Below are 13968 nucleotides of genomic sequence, written 5' to 3'. Positions count from 1 at the left end.
CTGAATCACATTTTTAAGAAAATCATTTCAGAAAATGATTTAAAATACTCACAGCCCTACTGCATTATATTCCCAGTAATTGCACAAATACACTTAATGAAATACAGAGCATGCTAAAAGACCTGGCATGAGCTTACACTGCTATTTGATGAAGAATTTAAAGAGTCAGGCCCTGAAACTTCCATTTGGCCTCGTTTGTCATCAGTTTTAAACCACACTGTGATTTTCCACTTAAAGCAATTCTCTTCGTTTTTCTGTCTGCCTTGTTGTCCTATCACCTGTGCTCACACTTCTTACTCAAGGTGTCTTCACTTTCAGTTCCAAGACATATATAGCAGCCTCCAACAGTTAGCCAAGAACACATTAAAAAGCCAAGAACTGAAATCTTTTAAAGGTTCCCCAATGTTCACAGAGAAACACAATCTTCAGACGATATGTCACATCTAGCAAGTCATTAAATTCTTCAGAAAGTTAACTCTCTGTAGATATTCCAGTACCCTCTATATATTAAATCAAAGGCTAGGGTTCTTACTGACTGTTCTCAGCACATCAAAATTGTTATTTAAGCTGGAAAAAAATGCTGATCGTTGCTGTTCATACACAGGTGATGAAAATTTACCTAAACATAAAAAAGTTGAGTGTGTGCTGGGGAGGAATGGAGGGAAGTGCTAGCAAACTGACAGTAGCAGAACCGAGATGGCAAAAGAGGGCCACTCCAATTGCCATAAGCTTGGAAATAAGAAGCAACTCAACCAATTGTGGTTAAATAGAAATGTTACTTTTTAGTTCCATTATGAGAATCAGTTATTCAGAAACTACTGGTGCAATTCCTAACTTACCCTTTTTTCTGAGAGGTTCAGAGTAAGCAAATGCAAGGTCCTAGTATGGGATGACTTCCAGTCTACAGGCATTACATTTCCGTAATTATCTGTCAGGGCATTCCAAATCCTTAAAAAGAAGAAAACTACAATCAGTGAAACTTAACATTCTGTACGTCATTATTACAGATACCTAGTACTACAGTGACAGAGAGAACAAAAAGCATCAGAGCAAAGAAACAGGAGGCTATTGTTTCTCAGAAAAGCATCAACAAAGTAGAGGCTCCAGGGCTTCCCTGGTGGCGCAGTGGTTGAGAGTCTGCCTGCCGATGCAGGGGACACGGGTTCGGGCCCCGGTCCGGGAAGATCCCACATGCCGCGGAGCGGCTGGGCCCGTGAGCCATGGCCGCTGAACCTGCGCATCCGGAGCCTGTGCTCCGCAACGAGAGAGGCCGCAACAGTGAGAGGCCCGCGTACCAAAAAAAAAAAAAAAAAAAAAAAAAAAGTAGAGGCTCCAGAATAAGACAAAAGAAAAATCCTATCGTTGGGCCTGACAAGAAGCCCTGAGGGAAGGTGACAGGACACAGAAAACTCTCACAAAGTCGAGAGCTGACATTTCCACTGTATCGTGTGCCAGGCTCTAAGTAAGCAATTTACATATATTCTAAGCAATTTACATACATTAACTCATTTAATCCTCAAAAACAGTATTATGAAGAACAGTTATTATCCCCATTTGACAGACAGAAACTAAAGCACAGGAAGGTTAAATAATGTTTCTCAAGCCAAAAGAGGTAGTAAATACACTGTGCTTTATACTTATTTTTCTCTTGTAACTTCGGAACATATAGACTATTTCATAGAATGAATAATCTCTCTCTAACCAAAGAGAAAGAATTTTCTGGAGAAAGAATTCAGTCTCAATGTGAGACTAGGGTTTAATATCTAATTTATAATAGGCTAAGACTAAGATAAGATGAAAAGGGAAAGAAAGGGAGTTCACAATAAAATGCAGATTATACCCAGTGCAGTTACCCTTCCTTATTATCAAACAGCATTTTGGGGAGGCAACAGGGTAAAATGAAAAGGGTACTGGACTAAATTCAGAAAACAGACTTGTCTACATTCATCCTCAATGTGTCTTTGACTGTGTCCCTTAACCTCTGTAGGTATTAGCTGGACTTTTTAAAATGAGAAGCTTGGACAAGAATAGCAGACATTCCTTCCAGCTCTATTACTCTAAGCATTAATTCAAATGAGTTGTATTGAGAAAAGTCCCAAACCACAATGGAAAAAGGACTGCAAACTCCAATTTCATGACCAAAATTCATTTCAGCCCCAAAATATTAACCAGCATTTTTGTTAAATGACATTATATGAAAAACATGAGTTCAGAAATATAAATGAGATGAAATTTAATGAGGGTAAGTTAAACACTACACATATAAGCTACTTAATGGCCAGAGATACTCACATAGAAGTCATAAAGAAAAAAACAACAAAAAAAACCACCACCCTAACATTTATAACAGGTATCCAATTGTGAATAAGCCACTAAAAAATTGGGTGGGTCTCTTTTCCAAGCATGTAAGATACTAGGATACAAAAACAAGACCACCAGGGACATAAAAATAAGAATGCAAGCTTTAAAATAGAGAAACAACATACTGATTAATTGAATTGGGATTTGGTGCTAAAGAGAAGAAGCAATGTGACCACAACTGCCAAAAATCCCAAAATGATGTTTGGCTTTGGAATACACATTAGCCGCAATGAAAATGTGAACCCAAAAAGCTCTAGAAAACTGGCTCATTTACCCAGAAAATCTCCCATATGCATGGTTCATTCCTGTCCTCCTCTCTGCAGGAATCATCTCCTCTAATGCCAGTATGCTCAAATTGGAAACAACACTTCTGGATGCTAAACTTGCTGGGTTTCTGGCCCACATCTTCCTGGGTAAAAGATTTGCAAATACTGAATAACTGACCATGTATCTAACCCTGGGTAGGAACTACTAGCATATTCTAGTAGGTGAAAACAGTCCAGAGTTTTTGAGGTTTGTTTTGTCTGCTTGTTTGCTCCTTCTTAAATGAGGCTATAATAAAAGGACAAGTGGAGTGGAAGATTTCATGTAGAACTGACTGTGGGTGAATTTGATCTACCAAGAAAATGAAGCACAATTCACAGTCCTCTATCTTCACCAGGGCCAGAACATTTGTGGTTGGAAGGACACAGGGCCGAGTTAACTGAAAGATCTGTAGAAATCTCCAGTCAAGACATGAACTGCCTTGGTCCTTATCATAAAGTATTACAGCCAGTCATGAACAACTAGCAGGGCAGCTCTTTTCCAAAGGTCAAAGTGCTGCTGACATTGAATCCCACACCAGACCCTTCTAAAGTAAAACTTTAGCAGATAAGCACAATCTGTATTTAACCAAAACTAAAACCGGGACTCAGAAGTGAAATAAAGTGCCCTAAGGCAAGGCACTATCTGGGTGAAAGAATTCTCAGCTGTCTCTAGTCAAAGAAACAGGAATGGACTCTATCAAGCAATGGAGAGCAGATTTATGCAATAGAATGCAATAGAATAGGGACAATGAGAGTGGTCTACAGTGAGAGTGGTGAGCAACCCCAGCTCAGAAAAGAGAGACAGAGATTCCCAAATCAAGGGACATGCTGTACCACCAACATAACATCTACTATCTACTAAACCATTATCAAGAGTAACAAAACTTTTAAGTTTTATATCAACTGAAGATTTAAGCAAAGGCTAAAATACACTACTTTTCAGACAGTACAGGTGATGCAAAAATAAGGAATCTTATCTGTGTACAAACCACTAATCTGTTTTAAGAAGTTATTCTTGATAAACCCAAATATATAATAAATATAATTTTAAAATCCAGAGAATGTCCTGAGTCTAGTGATTCCGAGTATATAACTCTATGTATAACACTACCTTCTCTTTGGGAATAGACTGTTTAAAATGTCATCTTTTGCCACTGATTGCATGCATATCTGTGAGTATAATATCCAATCAAAAACTTTTCCTTTTATGCCTGGGCGGAACACTGTACAGAGGCAGCAATGAAAAGATATGGTCTCCAAGCATAGCTGGGCCTGAACCACTGCTATGTTTACAGGCCCCCATTCCCAACTCCCTCTTCCTGATAAATCTTCTGATTCGCAGAGGAAACTGACAAGCCCCTTTCTATGCCCATGAATCCTTCCCTCAAGAATTCTTCCCTGACCTCTCCATCCCTTCAATGCTCTGAAAACCCACCCCTACCCACAACCTCAGTGTTTACTCCATAATTTCACCCTCAGCCTCTCCAGGGCTCCTCTCCCCCTACATTACAATATTGTCAAATTCCCTCACTCTCATCATTCCTTTCTGTATCTTCTGGAGTAAAACTATGGTACATAATTACAGCCCTTATCTAACCAAATTATAACTGGGTTTCTGGGCAGTTAAATAACCTCTGTCCCTCCATTCCCCTAGCTCTCATAAAGCCCTGCGAATTTCCTATCATTGCACTTAGATGATTCTGTAATAATTACCTGTTTATGCATTGGTCTCCCTACCAGACTAGGAGATCCTTGCTATTAATAACCAGAGCTTTTGCCTCTGTGGGAACTCACACTCAATCTGGGCTCTCAGATGGAGCCAATAAATTCCTGTGGCAAAAACGCTGCTGCAACGTCGGTACCTTTGCATGTGCTATATCCCTGAGCTAGAATGCTAGACCTTTTTTCACCTGGCAGGCAAACTCCCACTCACCCATCAGGGTCGTTTTCACACTTCTTTCCCTATGAGGTCCTTCCTGACTCTCCCCCTCTCCCTCTATATTTTGTACATATATCCATTACAGCGTTTGTCACACCCATACAAATGTTTGTTTACAAATCTAGCTCCCACCCTAGACTGCCCTCTGCTTGAGAGGGGTAATGTCCAGTCATCTTGGTATTCCCAGTGAGAAGCAGCCTCTGGCACGTAGCAGGCGCTTAAAAAATGCTGGTTGAATGAATGAATGTCTACACATGTGCCCGAGGAGATACTATCTCTAACTATGGGGCTCTGTACAAGACTCCGCTCCAAACCAAACAGGGATTGGTTTCTAGGAAGGAGGAGGACGTTTAAGGGGTCGTTGGGGGCCAGGGGAGCAGGGGATTTAAATCGCCAGGGGCGCAAAGGCCTAAAGCCCCAAGGACGGAGATAGGAGAACACGGAGGGGCGGGACCCCGGAGTTGAAGGAGGCGGAAGGAGGGTGCGGGGGGGAGCCTGCGGCCAGAGTCCCGCCGAGGCTGCTGACTGAGGGCCGGCGGGCAGGGCGAGGGGCTGGACGAGGGGCAGAGGAGGCTCCCGCCCGCGACCCGCACTCACTCGTCCCCCTGCAGGAGGCTGCATTCGGTGATGGGCCGCACGGCCGCCCTGGGGGGCTCGGCACCCGGACCGGAGGGACGGAAACACAGGCTCAGCTTTTCCTCCAGGCTGCAGGCCAGCGCTGGGAAACCGTCGCCTCCCCCGCCCGGCCCTGCTTCGGCCTCGGGGCTCGCGTTACAGTTCTCCTGGTCCTGGAGGCTCAGGGCCGGCTCCTGGAACTCATAGAAATCCTGCCAGTCCCCGTCCGCCGCCATCGCCGCCTGCTGCAGTCGCGCGCCCCGCCCCAGCCCCCCCCAGCCCCACCCAGCCCCGCAGTCTGGCCCCGCCCCCGAAGCTCCGCACCGCCCCCGAAGCACCGCCACGCCTGAGGCCCCACCCCCCTACCTCCGGCGGAGTCTTGGACCTGTCCCGGGCCTCGCAGCCCCGGGGTCTTCCCTTCTCCTGAGTCTTCTTTGAGTTGAGAGCTGGTCCCGGTAGAAAGGAAAACTTTAACTGCGTAGAGTCACTTCCTATAGTCTATCATTCAGGAATAGCTTTACTCTAAGATTTCCTTAGTGGGAACCTGGCCTAAATGTGGCTAAAATAAAGAACTTCTTTAAACTTGCACCCGGTGTCACATTACTCCCCAAATCATTTCCCCAAAGTAACCTGGCTCCTTTGGTAACTTTTCAACCAGAAAAACAGCCATTGTCACTTGGAAATGCTTAAATGGTACCAAAATTCATTCCACAAATATTTTATGTCTCCCACGTGTAAAGCACGTGCTAGACCCTCTGCAACATACAAAGATGAACAATTATGTGAGTTAATATTTGCAAAGCACTTGGAACAGTGCCTGACAGTAAGTACCAAATGTGTATGTTTTATAACTAATATATGACTGCTCCCTGCAACGGGCTTACAATGCAGTTAGAGCGATAAAACTGGAAAGCGTTTATACCAAAAAGTATAACTGGGAGTAGAAAGTTACTGTTTAACGTGTATTGAATTTGTTTTGCAAGATGAAGAGCATTGGAGATGGTTACTCAAGAATATAAATGTACTTAATACCACTAAACTGTACACTTAAATATGGTTAAGATGGTAATTTTATGTTATGTGTATTTTACCATCAGAAAAAAAATTAGGGGAAAAGATATAATTCTAAGGGAGTGTGAATATGTAAAGGCAACAAATACCTAGGAGCTGATAGAAGCAGTATCTTTGGACTGCAGTAATCAAATACTTCCTTTAGGAATCAGAACATAGTTGGGTCATAAAAGATGAATTCCTATTCTGAAAAATAAATACGAAGTTAATAATAGAAAATAAGATTTTCCCAGTATGCTCTGTCCATGTCTTGACAACGTGGAAACCTATCCTCAAGAATACACGTTAGGGGCTTCCCTGGTGCCGCAGTGGTTGAGAACCTGCCTGCTAATGCAGGGGACACGGGTTCGAGCCCTGGTCTGGGCAGATTCCACATGCTGCGGAGCAACTAGGCCTGTGAGCCACAGCTACTGAGCCTGCGCGCCTGGAGCTTGTGCTCTGCATCAAGAGAGGCCCGCGCACCGCGAGGAAGAGTGGCCCCCGCTTGCCGCAACTAGAGAAAGCCCTCACACAGAAATGAAGACCCAACACAGCCAAAACTAAATAAATAAATAAATTATTTTTAAAAAATACATGTAATACCAAAATTTCCTATTTACCATTCTGATAAATTTTGTCTCGTATTTCAGTGATTTGTCCCATATTTAACAAGATACTTCTATAAATCAAGCCTAAGGAACTGCTGATAATTACTTTAAAGGCAATATCATTACCTTCCCATTTCCTTTGAAACCATGAAGGGAGGAGATGTTAAGCTCTACCAAGCCAAGAGCTAGAACTAATTACTCAATGGTTAATAGCTTTGGGGTTGATGAGAAAACATTAGCTCAGCTGACATTCACCTATTTGAATATTACTCAAAAGCGATACTCTAAATGTATCAAAGATCTATTTTTCTCTAGGTATTGGGCTAGAGTCATGAGAAACTATGGAACTGACTCAAACTCTTCTAATTATGTACATAGCTAAGGCAAAAAATAATTTTTTTCTTGACCTGTATTTCCATTTACCTGTGTGGCATGTGTATGTTTGTTAGTGGAAATCAAAATTACTTACTCTTCCCACCCAAATGTAACAACTGTCAAATTTTTCATATGCCTGCAAATAAATTGCTATTGGGTTAGCTTTAGTGGTCTCAGAATTTTATTTTAGTCAAATTTTCCACATAGGAGGCTTTTTACTTTTAACTAAATGCAAAGCACCTGGTATCACCCCAGACCCTTTGAATACCCCATTGCAAAAACAAGATTTGAATCACTTTTCTTATTTATATTAGCACACCTATAGTAATCTTGGCACTCAACACAATCTATAAAAGTGCTCCCCAAAAACGTGCCTAGGAGAAAACTGCTCCTTTATGGGGAAAGAGCAATGAGACTAGAAAGAAACTATAGTATGGAATAAAATGTTAATTGGTGCTTCTGTAGATTTTAAATAATGACTGTAAACATGAAAAAGGAACAACAGAAAAGTTTAAATGGTAAAACATTCATAACCAGGTTAAATTATAAAGTAGCAGTACTTCAAAGCCTTCCACACACCTCTCTCTCCATGGGGTACCTGAGGGCTGCAGAGAGCTCCACAGCTTCAAGGACATCCAGCAGGAGTCTGTATTCCACCCGGTTGTGGCCTCAATTCCTTACGCCTGCTCTTTCCTTTAGTCCTTTTGGTCCTCCAGTCAAACTGCTTTTTTTTTTTTTTAGAAAATCCAGCTCCCAGTTACATTTGTTACAGAACCAGGTTCATTTTGCCTGACCAGCAGCAAGCAAAAGCACTGAAATGCCAGGAAACAGAGGGTTTATTCACAAGGCAGTCAAAGTAGAGACAGAACCAGCCTCAAACCCGCGTCAGGAAGACAAGGGGCTTGGGGTATTTATGAGATAAAGACTAAAGGAGCAGGGCAGTCTGAGGCGTGGGGCGGGGTGGGGCCTAAGGAGCCTGACTGAAAAAAGGTGTGGTTAATCTGTGCAGGTGGAACTAAGCTACAGGCCTCTGCAGGTTCAGAAGTGGAGGCACTTAGCACAAACTGAGGGTGGAGTTTTTAGCCCTCTAACATCAAAAGGTCACCCAGCAGGCATGCCTCGTTGGAGGGTGGGTGGTCCTACCCAATCTTAACCAGCTCATCTGGAACTAGACACACCTGACACCAATTCCTGGAAAATGACTTGGGCAAACATCTTACTGTTTAGGCTACATGCAGCTTACAGGGCCTGCAAGTCTTTTTAACAACAATTAAAATGACCTTGATTGGTGAAGGCAAGTTACAGGTGAAATGGATTTAACTAATGATTACCTACAGTTTCACTACTCCCTAAACCTCCTCACTTAATAATTTCCTGACAGCAACCTTAGCCCACTTTGCAGCAACTCTTCTTCCCATCAACTAAATTCTAGCTTCCTAACGTTGCCACAGATCTGGCCAAACCATACGCTTCCTGCCAGTCTCACCTGTTTAGTTCACTCCATCAACACCCAAAGGCTTCTGATTAAGAAGAAGTCCCCTCACTTCACTGTATCTCACATGACCTAATTCTACTAATTTGTCCACCGAAATCTATTTATTTCAGGCTTTTATTTCCTAGAGAGCAGATAAATATGAACACATGTAAACATGCTTGCTCACTCCATGTATTAAGAAAACTTAGCCTATAGAGTGAATTTTCAGCACTTGATTCAAAATTAGAAAGATAATATAGAGTAAGTTCTAAAGAGAGCTTCATGGCACTTGGGTATTATGCTCAGATTAATCATTCAAGATGGAAAAAGTTACTTCTCTTGTTTGACAACGTTATTTAAATTTTGCACATATATAGTATATCACAGTGAAAATTTAAGTAACAAATAATAGAAAAGTAGATTATTCAACATATAGACCACCTAAACATTTAATTAATCAGAAAATATAAGAACTGCAAAAGAAAGAAACAAACCATTGAACACAGGACCAGAAAACACCTGGCTCTTAAGGTATCACACAAGCAAATGCTGAAGGCATTATATAGCAAGAGTAAGACAATGAGAATGTATATACATGCAAATTCCTTGAGAAAAGCTAAGCTAATGGCTAAGTTTATTCAATAACAAGGTTAAAAATAAGTAAATAAAAACAGAGCTGACAAAACAAAAGTAAGAAGAATTGAGAAATCCATATGTTGAACCGAGAATTTAAGGAAAGGTTGCTGGTTTTCCAAAAAAGGAAAGGGTGGGCTCTTTCCATTTTGCCTCTATTAAAAAAAAAAAAAAGAAAGAAACTTTTGAGTAATCAAAATATCACAATGTAGGCTTTTTTATTAAAGAGTATTTAATTCTAATTGTCTAAGTTTGTTAGTGATGAATCTTCAATTTTAATGATCAGTTCGGAGTCTTGATCAGGCAGAACGTGATCAAAGGTCTGTGGAAACAGAGCTACACCACCAAGAGAAGGAACCAAGGTGACTGGCCATGGCCACAGCCTTACAAGGTATCAAAATAACTGAGTAGGAAAGACAGTGCCAAGTATATACCTGGCTGTGTTCTGGGTAGTCAAATGCTGGTCTTGAAAAATTAATGGAAACAACTATTAGCAGTGGTTATTTATCTAACATTATGACAGCTCTAACAATTTAACCTTCAAGGATCCTGTTATGGAAAGCACCCAGTGCACACTCTAAACTGCCTAAATTCTCTGTTTTGGAATATTCTTAATCTTCTCATCTGAAATTAAGATCATGCAGAGTTGAATATGCCAAATTTTATCTAATTTTTTTTTTTTGAGGACTTGCAGTATTCTGTGCACGGAGGCACCTTGGGATGGTGAAGCCCTCTCTGTTCCTTCTTTTCTATGATTGTCAGTACTGTATGCCCTCACTATTCATCTTATCATAGAACAAAGAACGAGGAGTGGAAACTCTTCCTCCCACAAACAAGAGGAAGAGGCTACACGTGGCTCTTAAAATTTGTAGAAGAATATTCTTGCCTCCTTTAGGACTATGAGTAAGACAAAATATGAACAAAAGAACTATAACAATGGGAATGTAATATATTCTCTATTATTCTTCTCTTCAGAAGATTGTGATCTCGGTCTTTCCACATCAACATTCATCTCTAACTTTCCCACAGGAAAGTTGGTCCTAACCTTAATCATTCAAGATGACATTTCTGTGCACAAGTAACCTGAGTTCAGTACCTCTGTCACTGGGGTCCCTGTATGTATTTCAGCATCTTTGTCTCCCGGAGCCTATCTTGCCCATATTTCCTGAACCCTTTATTCTGAATTCTTTGTCTCATTACCAACCAAGATCGTTCAGGTCTAAAAAATTCTCAAAATTAATCCACTGTGGCAGAAAGCAGATGGTTGGTGCCCGGGTCATGGGATGGTTTGACTTGATGATAATGACTATGACTTGATGATAATGGTGACTATGTAGGTGTATACATTTATCAAACAGTAAGCTTAAAACAAGTACATTTTATTGCATGTAAATCTAACTTTATAAAATTTTTTAAGGTGTGGCTTTATAGCCAAAAAAATGGAAACAACCCAAATGTACACAGACAAATGAATGCATAAGCAAAATAGGGTGTGTGTATATATAAATGTATATATGCAATGGAATATTATTCAGCCTTAAAAAGGAAAGTAATTCTGACACATGCTACAACATGGATGAACCTTGAAGACATTATGCTAAGTGAAGCCAGACACAAAAGGATAAATACCATATGCACTTATACAAGGTACCTAGAATAGTCAAAATCATGGAGTCAGAAAGTACAATGGTGGTTGCTAGGGGCTGAGAGGAGCGGGAAAGGGGGAATTAGTGTTTCATGGGTACAGAGTTTCCATTTGGGAGGATTAAAAAATTCTGGAGATGGATAGTGGTGATGACTGCACACATTGTAAATGAACTTAACTCACAGAACACCTAAAAATGGTAAAATGATCATTTTTATGCTATGTATATTTAACCACAATTTTTTCTAAACAGAGTGGCTTTATTGAATCGGTTGTTAGAATTGCCCTGTACAGATATGCCCCGCTTATTCAACATCTGATCTCTTTAAAGTGGATTCAAATCAGACATTTAAAATTAGTTCATACACTGTATGGAGTAATTGTTGATGGACTGTTAACTTGTTAATTATCTCTTCTATCTTACTTTTTGATTCAAACTGTATTTTATGCTGCAATTATATATACTGACTTCACTAGAAAGTAATGCAAGATTGATAAAATCGACTGTTGTCATTTGAAGACTTGAGTTTGAGGGGCTAACTCTGAGGAGAAGAAATTCAGTAGAGATGGAAATCTCTCGGGCCCAACACAGGAAAAAAAATAAAGAAAAGAGGAAAAGGTGCCTTCAAGAAAACAGACCAAGTCCACCTCCTATTGAATTGGCGGGGTGGGGGACTAAAAAGTAAAAATAAGCTCTACTGAGCACAACAACAGTCTGTCAGAAGGTTGACACTGGGGAAGACTGACAGCACATTCATTCAGGGGACCAGGTGGCATTAATAGAGGCTCCTCCAGATATATAGTAAGACATAGATGCAGACGGTTCATAGGAGTTTGCAACTGAAGAGAAACCAGGAGGCTTGGATCACATTTGGATGAGCTAAATGGATTCTGTAAATAATTATACTTTTTGTCTGATCCAGGTCGCACATTTTATGTTCATCATGTGCATTATGTTCTATTTTCTGGTATACGTATTAATATAAATTTCTTATAAGGGTATTTCCAGTCTCAAGAGTGTTAGGACGGGGAACCACAGCACCCAGCAATACTCCATGAAATCAGCTGGAGGAGTCCTCCAAAATTTGACCGATGAGGGTATTACAAGAATAAGTATTAAAATTGGAGTGTCTGTCTTTGGACTTTTATTTTCTCGGGTCTTTGTCTTCGACTTGCTTTTTCCCTCCGAAATTTTGTTTCCAGAGATGTTGACATTTCTCTTGCTATCTTTAGAGAAGGAAAATTTCATTGTGAGTGGGGTTGGGATGGGCTGAGACTGGGGGGAGCATGTATCTGTTCTATATGTTACATTATATATATATATATATATATATATATTTTTTTTTTTTTTTTTTTGCAGTACGCGGGCCTCTCACTGTTGTGGCCTCTCCCATTGCGGAGCACAGGCTCCGGACACGCAGGCTCAGCAGCCATAGCTCACGGGCCTAGCTGCTCTGTGGCATGTGGGATCTTCCCAGACCGGGGCACGAACCCGTGTCCCCTGCATCGGCAGGCGGACTCTCAACCACTGCGCCACCAGGGAAGCCCTACATTATAATTTTTTAAAGCTGTAAATTTAACAGGGTTTTTCTTTTCTTTTTTTTTTTAAAGAGTAGTCAAAATGTCTTGACATCTAAGGAGCTGCACCAATATTGCTGCATCCAAAAAGCCTCATCAAAATGTTCTGGATCTAAATAAATAAACCACTTAAGTCAGATAGGGCTTGGATCTGCAAAAGCAAAGCAAAGTGGCCTATTAAGATAATTATTTACACAATTTAAGCAAACACACACATAACTGCTTAATTTTCTGCTTGATTTGACTAGGGTAGACTCAGAAGTGAGCTAATTGTTTCTAATCTTGTATCAGAGGGTTAAGTAAGACTAGGTGTCTTGGGAATTCCATGCTGTTTTTTTAAAGAAAGAAAGGTTACTTTTATTCCACATCATAAAGAGAGAGTAGCTTTGTAATGGTGAAGGGCTGATTTGCTCTTTGGAAGACTGGATGAGTGTACACCCTGAATGATCCTGAGCCTCACCAGACTGGGTGTTCCAATGGAACTAGCTCAGTCATTCCCGCTCTGTGACTCAACACTCCAAGTACTGCTGCTGCCTAAACTCAGCAGATGAGTGGTATTTGAGAGGACAAGCATGTTCAGGGCTTTACCCAGAGGGGCCAGCTAACCCCAGCCTCTGCCTTCTCCTCCTGTCATGGAATGAGTTGTGTTCCCCCCAAATTCATGTTGAAGTCTCAACCCCTAGTACATCAGACTATGACTGCACAGACTGTCCCCAACTTGCCATGGTTCAGCTTAGGATCTTTAGACTTTACGAAGGTGCACAAGCAATACACATTCAGTCAAAACCATACTTCAGATTTTGAATTTTGATCTCTTCCCGAGCTAGTGATATGTGGTCTGACACTCAGGATGCTGGGCAGCGGCAGCTCCCAGCAGCTCCCAGTCAACCACGTGATCACAAGTGTGAACAACCAATACACTTGCACCCATTTTGGACCCACACAATCATTCTGTTTTTCACTTTCAGTACAGTATTCAATGAATTACATGAGCTATCCAACACTTTCTTATAAAATAGACTGTGTTAGATGATTTTGCCCAACTACTGGCTAATATAAGTGTTCTGAGCGTCTTTAAGGTTAAGGCTAAGCGATGATGTTTGGTGAGTTAGGTGAATTAAATGCATTTTCAAATTAATATTTTCAACTTACAATGGGCTTATCAGAATATAACCCCATTGTAAGTCAAGGAAGAGCTGTATTTGGGGATAAAACCTTTAAAGAGGTGATTAAGTTCAAAGAGGTAGCTGGGGTAGGGCCCTAATCCAATATGACTGGTGTCCTCATGAGAAGAGGACGGGGTGCATAATGAAAAGACTATGTGGAGCTTCCCTGGTGGCGCAGTGGTTGAGAGTCTGCCTGCTGATGCAGGGGGCACAGGTTCG

At 41.1% G+C, this 13968-nt stretch overlaps 1 protein-coding gene across 19 annotated transcripts in view; it reads right to left on the bottom strand.

Moving 5' to 3' along the window:
• The window catches only part of FEZ2 (fasciculation and elongation protein zeta 2), a 216632-nt gene that overhangs the window by 42019 nt on the left and 160645 nt on the right, over window positions 1–13968 (bottom strand). For 14 of the 19 annotated variants that reach the window (XM_060169103.1, XM_060169102.1, XM_060169099.1 and 11 more), the window contains 3 exons: window positions 5587–5666; window positions 5203–5414; window positions 840–948 (listed from right to left, as the gene is read on the bottom strand). In XM_060169103.1, coding sequence (XP_060025086.1) covers window positions 840–948; window positions 5203–5414; window positions 5587–5666 — 401 coding nt within the window. Of the gene's footprint in view, window positions 1–839; window positions 949–5202; window positions 5490–5586; window positions 5667–7851; window positions 8066–13968 lie in introns of those variants that run through there. The other 5 variants (XM_060169114.1, XM_060169113.1, XM_060169115.1 and 2 more) reach the window with 2 other exon arrangements.

The sequence above is a fragment of the Lagenorhynchus albirostris genome, chromosome 13 (assembly GCF_949774975.1).
Source record: "Lagenorhynchus albirostris chromosome 13, mLagAlb1.1, whole genome shotgun sequence".
NCBI lineage: Eukaryota > Metazoa > Chordata > Mammalia > Artiodactyla > Delphinidae > Lagenorhynchus > Lagenorhynchus albirostris.
This window is presented reverse-complemented; position numbering and strand designations above follow the sequence as displayed.